At 42.9% G+C, this 4840-nt stretch overlaps 1 protein-coding gene across 1 annotated transcript; it reads right to left on the bottom strand.

Moving 5' to 3' along the window:
• Nucleotides 1-3426: 3426 nt before the first annotated feature.
• LOC132366415 (ragulator complex protein LAMTOR5-like) lies at nt 3427-3654 on the bottom strand. Its single transcript, XM_059924000.1, has one exon. The coding sequence runs from the start codon at nt 3652-3654 to the stop codon at nt 3427-3429; it is 228 nt and encodes a 75-aa protein (XP_059779983.1).
• Between the last annotated feature and the right edge of the window lie 1186 nt (nt 3655-4840).

The raw sequence follows: 4840 nt of genomic DNA, 5'->3' as shown, positions 1-4840 counted from the left end.
GGGTCACATTCCTAGGTACCAGGGATTAGGACTTCAAACATATATTTTCAGTGTAATATAATTCAACCCATAACAGTATCTTTGGTGAATTAATTTTGGAACTGAATCTAACAGTGTGTGTGTGTGTGTGTGTGTGTGTGTGTGTGTGTCCGTGGTGGTGGAGTGAGACAGAGCCCCTCTTTCACCTGTCCAACACCTACCTGAAATAATACAGTCATAAAACTAATATATCAAGTGCCTTTGACTCACAATGTTTAAAGTCAATTTAGGTATCATTTGTGAAGTGAGGAATAATTTGCTATGTCTAGAAAATAAGTCTGGGCCAAATTATGAGATAACAAGGTATTTGTACATAACCATTTAGGAATTTAGGAGCAATTGTTGTTTCTAAGTAGCAAAGTGATATGAGTGGACTTGGTTGCAGAAAGGTTGCTCTGGCAATAGTGTGAGTAATGAGTAATTTTCCAGGGCAAATCTTAGAGGCAGAAATAGCAATTAGAAAATCACTGCAAGAGTCTGGAGAAAGAAACTGACTGGGAAGGGCTGGGGATATAGGTGTATATGGCAGTGGGCAGGTATGCTGGACCAAACAGTGACCAGAAAGAGGAGAGGAGGGGAGTGATTAGGAACATTCTGAGTGACATGTTGGATGTGACTAGTAAGAAAGACAGAAGAATTGAGATCAACTCTGAGGTGATGAGCTTGGCTAAGTGGGGAGAATATGTCACCATTAATGGGGATGGAAAGCACAGGAGAAAATGCAGATTTTCTAAAAAGTGAAGTGAATAACAATGCAATATAGAGGGTGCTCTACAGGGATAACAAAGGCATGAATGTTATTAAAAGTATTTGTGAAAAACTGCCTTTGTCTGGGCAGTTATGCAAGGACACTGAGGTGCAGTGTCCTCTACTCTGAAGGTCCGCAGTTACCCCACACTCAAAATGACCCAAAGGATTGATTTGTCCCCTTTACTATCAACTTGCCCCACTCCCCCACAAACAGTCCTGTATTCCCTACCTTGGTAGGTAGCACCATCATTTACCTGTCTCTTAAGCCATGAGTCTGTTACCTTCGTCCATGCCTCCCTCTCCCCAGATCCTCATATCTAGTCATCAAGTCTTGCATCATCTTACACATCTCTTGAATTGACCTGGCCCCTTCATTTCCATGGCCTCTGCTTCACTGAAGGTTCTAGTCCTCTCACATCTGCTTCATTGTCACAGCACTTTACCAAGTCAACCCACTGGTGCACTTGAACTCACTCACTCCAATGACCCAGCCGGAGGGCTCTTTGCAGAATGCGAGTCTGATCCTATTGCTGTGAGACTTAGCAGTCTCATATTACTGAGACGCAGCTTATCCACACTAAGACCTTTCCCTGCCCCCTGCCTCACAGCCTGCCAAGCAAGGTCCAAACTCCATAACATGACCTACAAAGCCTTGGATGTTTTTGTTCCTGCTTATCTCTAGACTTTGTCTCCTTCTATATGTGCCACCTTCAGCACATTTTAGCCCATTTAAGAATTGTGGAACTTTATAATCTCTGAATATTTCTTGCTTCTGCTTTGCATGGTGTTTCCTCCACCTGGGTGTCCTTCCCCCGCTGCTCTGCTGGAATCCCCTCCCCTATCATACTCTCCCTGACACTTACGTGCATAACTCATCTTACTCTCTTCCTCTCTTCTACTTCTGTATCATGACATGCTTCCCCTGTTCCACTTACAACAGCACTGTGTCATTTTTGATGCAGCTGACTCCGCAGGTCACCCACAATCTCCCTGAGGGCAGGGCTGTCCAAATTCCATTCCACAAGCAGACTGTGCATCTGTTTTGTTTCATGCACTGTCCTTTTGCTCAGGATACAAAGATGAATGGGTTCCTCACTTCAAGTTTCTGAAACCTGTGGACCAAAGAATTGGATAATTCAAACATTGAAAAGGAGCTTATCGCCTAATAGGAGAGTCAAGGAAAATAAAAATGGAGAAAGAAAAAATAAGTTGGTACAGTCAAAAGTGAATTATTACAGGTCAGAATTTTAATGGGTTTGGTTAAAAGCCACTGCAAGACATACAGGCCAGGGTAGCTACAGTATTATCTTTAAGGCAAACCATACAGATCAAAACAGAACAAAGTGAGAGTGAATTTCCAAATATAAAAATGATGACATTTTTCAATTCTTTTGAAGAAGAAGTCACTAGACCGATACATTGCCTCTGACAGTTTATTCACACCAACTAAAGTAACTCTCAACTCTGCTTTGCTCCACTCAAAATAGAGAAATGGTATACAAATAAGTGTATTGTAAAAAATAGTAGAGTAGCTAAGGTATTCATTTGCTGATGAGAACTGGCCTCCGGAATCATCTGACCTGACTTTTGACTGACAGAAAACTTTTCCGCCGCTGCCATCAGCACCTGTAATCTAGCCACACCCATTTATCCCTGGGGTCAGTGCAGTCAGGTCCAGTCTGAACTCCCCTGCGCCTCCCTTGCTCTCTAATAACCTTCTTTGTTCTTTTTCCCGCCTTCTAACCAGATTTATTTAACATAACAAAATTCTCTCTACAAAGTGACCTATACCTTCAAAACATGCTAATACCGTACTCTAACACATATATATGGAACCAAAAAAAAAAAAAAAAATGGTTCTGAAGAACCTAGGGGCAGGACAGGAATAAAGATGCAGACCTACTAGAGAATGGACTTCAGGACACAGGGAGGGGGAAGGGTAAGCAGGGACAAAGTGTGGCATGGACATGTATACACTACCAAATGTAAAATCGATAGCTAGTGGGAAGCAGCCGCATAGCACAGGGAGATCAGCTCAGTGCTTTGTGACCACCTAGAGGGGTGGGATAGGGAGGGTGGGAGGGAGACACAAGAGGGAAGAGATATGGGGATATATGTATATGTATATGTATAGCTGATTCACTTTGTTATAAAGCAGAAACTAACACACCATTGTAAAGCAATTATACTCCAATAAAGATGTTAAAAAAAAAAAAAAGAAAAGAACAAAGAGAGGGTTTTAGATTTAGAAAGAAATTTCCAAACTCTCATTCATTGGCTGGAGAAATGAAGAGACATAGCCAAGGTCATACATGGCTTATTGGTAGCCATGGTGTGGGACAAGAGCCAAGAATCTCTGATCTCCAGCTCATTGGACCAAAAAAAAAAAAAAATGCTATTTTCTTAACTAGTATTTTGATAAGTCAATCCATAGAATGTCCAAAAGCAGCTTACTCTAAAATTAATGGAAAAGTGTCCAGTGCACATTCCTTGACTGGCCTAACTACTGGAACTCTCCTAGTTCTGTAAGATAATGAACACAAGGTATGATTGAGTCCCTGTGACAGGCTACTGGGGAACGGATACGAAATGTCAAGAGGCCATTTTGTGCGCTGCCGTTGTAATGCCATCGCGTTTCTAGATCATGATAATGTTCCCTGATTCTAGACACACCATAGGAATATCAGTGGGGGCCGAGGTCAGCTTAGCTGCTTGCTGGGCTGGAACAAATATCGCCCCAACATGCTCATCTGACAGGGTTCTGCAGCAGCCCAGATCGAGTGCTTGTGAACCTGTGCACAGGACTCCAACAGTGGATGGATTCTTCACTGTGTCCTCCAGGCGCTGCTTCAAGGTCGCCTCCATCCCGCTGTCCGCCCCCCTGGCAGGACCCCGAGGTGCGTCACGTTCTCCTTCTTTGTTCTGAAGTTCCAGTCCCCAGTTCAGCTTGCAGATCACTGCATGGTCTGCAGATCCATCAATAGGAGGCAGCCTACTTTCAGTCAAAAGCACTCCAAACACTTTCCCTTCTCAGAGCCTTTGTTAAAGGCTAGATTAAACAAAAAGGCTCAGCAGATCAAGATCAGCAAAACTATCTTGAAATTATTCAATATTCGAAATTTCAAAAGTGAAAACACTAACCTAGTCGTGGTGGAAAAACTGTGAATCTGGTGGAACTTGCTTCCACCTATTTTGTGGTTTAGTCCTGTTTCGCTTTTGAATTACATCGCTATTACATGTGTCTTGGGGAAGAGGAAAACAATAGTCTTTTCAGAATTTAAGTCTTCTTTAGGTCTTAATTTAATCCTGCTTTCACTCTGTGAATGAAGGCGTCTTCTTACCTTCCAGCCGTGGGTCTCACCTTCCATTAACCTTACTTAGGGAAGCCTTCTTGACTCTCCTGCTCTACCTCACTCCTGTTAAAATGCCACTTGGTCCTCTATTCCTCCCTTCCGTGGCCCCGGTCTGGGCTGCCATCATCCTTTACCTAGACTACTGTAGCAGCTGCATCACTGGTCTCACTACTCTAACTTCTAGTCCTTTCAATCCATTCTCCACACAGCAGCAGACTATTAGAATAGGTCAGATCACTCTCTGCTTAAAATCCTTCAGCAGAGGATTAGAATAAAATCCCACTTCATTAGAATAAAATCATTAGAATAAAATCCCCACTTCTCTCACTGTCCCATGGAAGCCCCATGATCTGGCTCCTGCCACCCACCCCCCAGCCCCCGACAGCTCTGGTCATTGGATTTCCATAAGGTTCCTGCTCCGGTCATGATCTTTCCCCCTCAAGACTTTGCACTTCCTGTTTCCTCTGCCTGGAAATTTTCTACCTCTTCCTAAAATGACAGCTTCTTTCATCTTCAGATCTCAGCTTAAATATCACCTTCTCTATGGAAATCTTATCAGCTCACAGCCTCTAAAGATGGCCTCACTTTTGTCCCTTTCTTTGTTCGTTTGCTTTCCCATAACGTTTATCACAAGTTATTGTTGTGTCTTTGTTTATTTGTAATTAATTAACTTATTGGTCTTTGGGGCCGAAAGTGAG

The sequence above is a fragment of the Balaenoptera ricei genome, chromosome 5 (genome assembly GCF_028023285.1).
Source record: "Balaenoptera ricei isolate mBalRic1 chromosome 5, mBalRic1.hap2, whole genome shotgun sequence".
NCBI classification, from domain to species: Eukaryota; Metazoa; Chordata; class Mammalia; order Artiodactyla; family Balaenopteridae; genus Balaenoptera; species Balaenoptera ricei.
The sequence above is the reverse complement of the archived record's forward strand: the minus strand, read 5'-3'. Positions and strand labels throughout refer to the sequence as shown.

Excerpts from the sequence above, each read along its gene's own strand:
- LOC132366415 (XM_059924000.1), bottom strand. The coding sequence starts at position 3,654 with ATGGAGGCGACCTTGAAGCAGCGCCTGGAGGACACAGTGAAGAATCCA.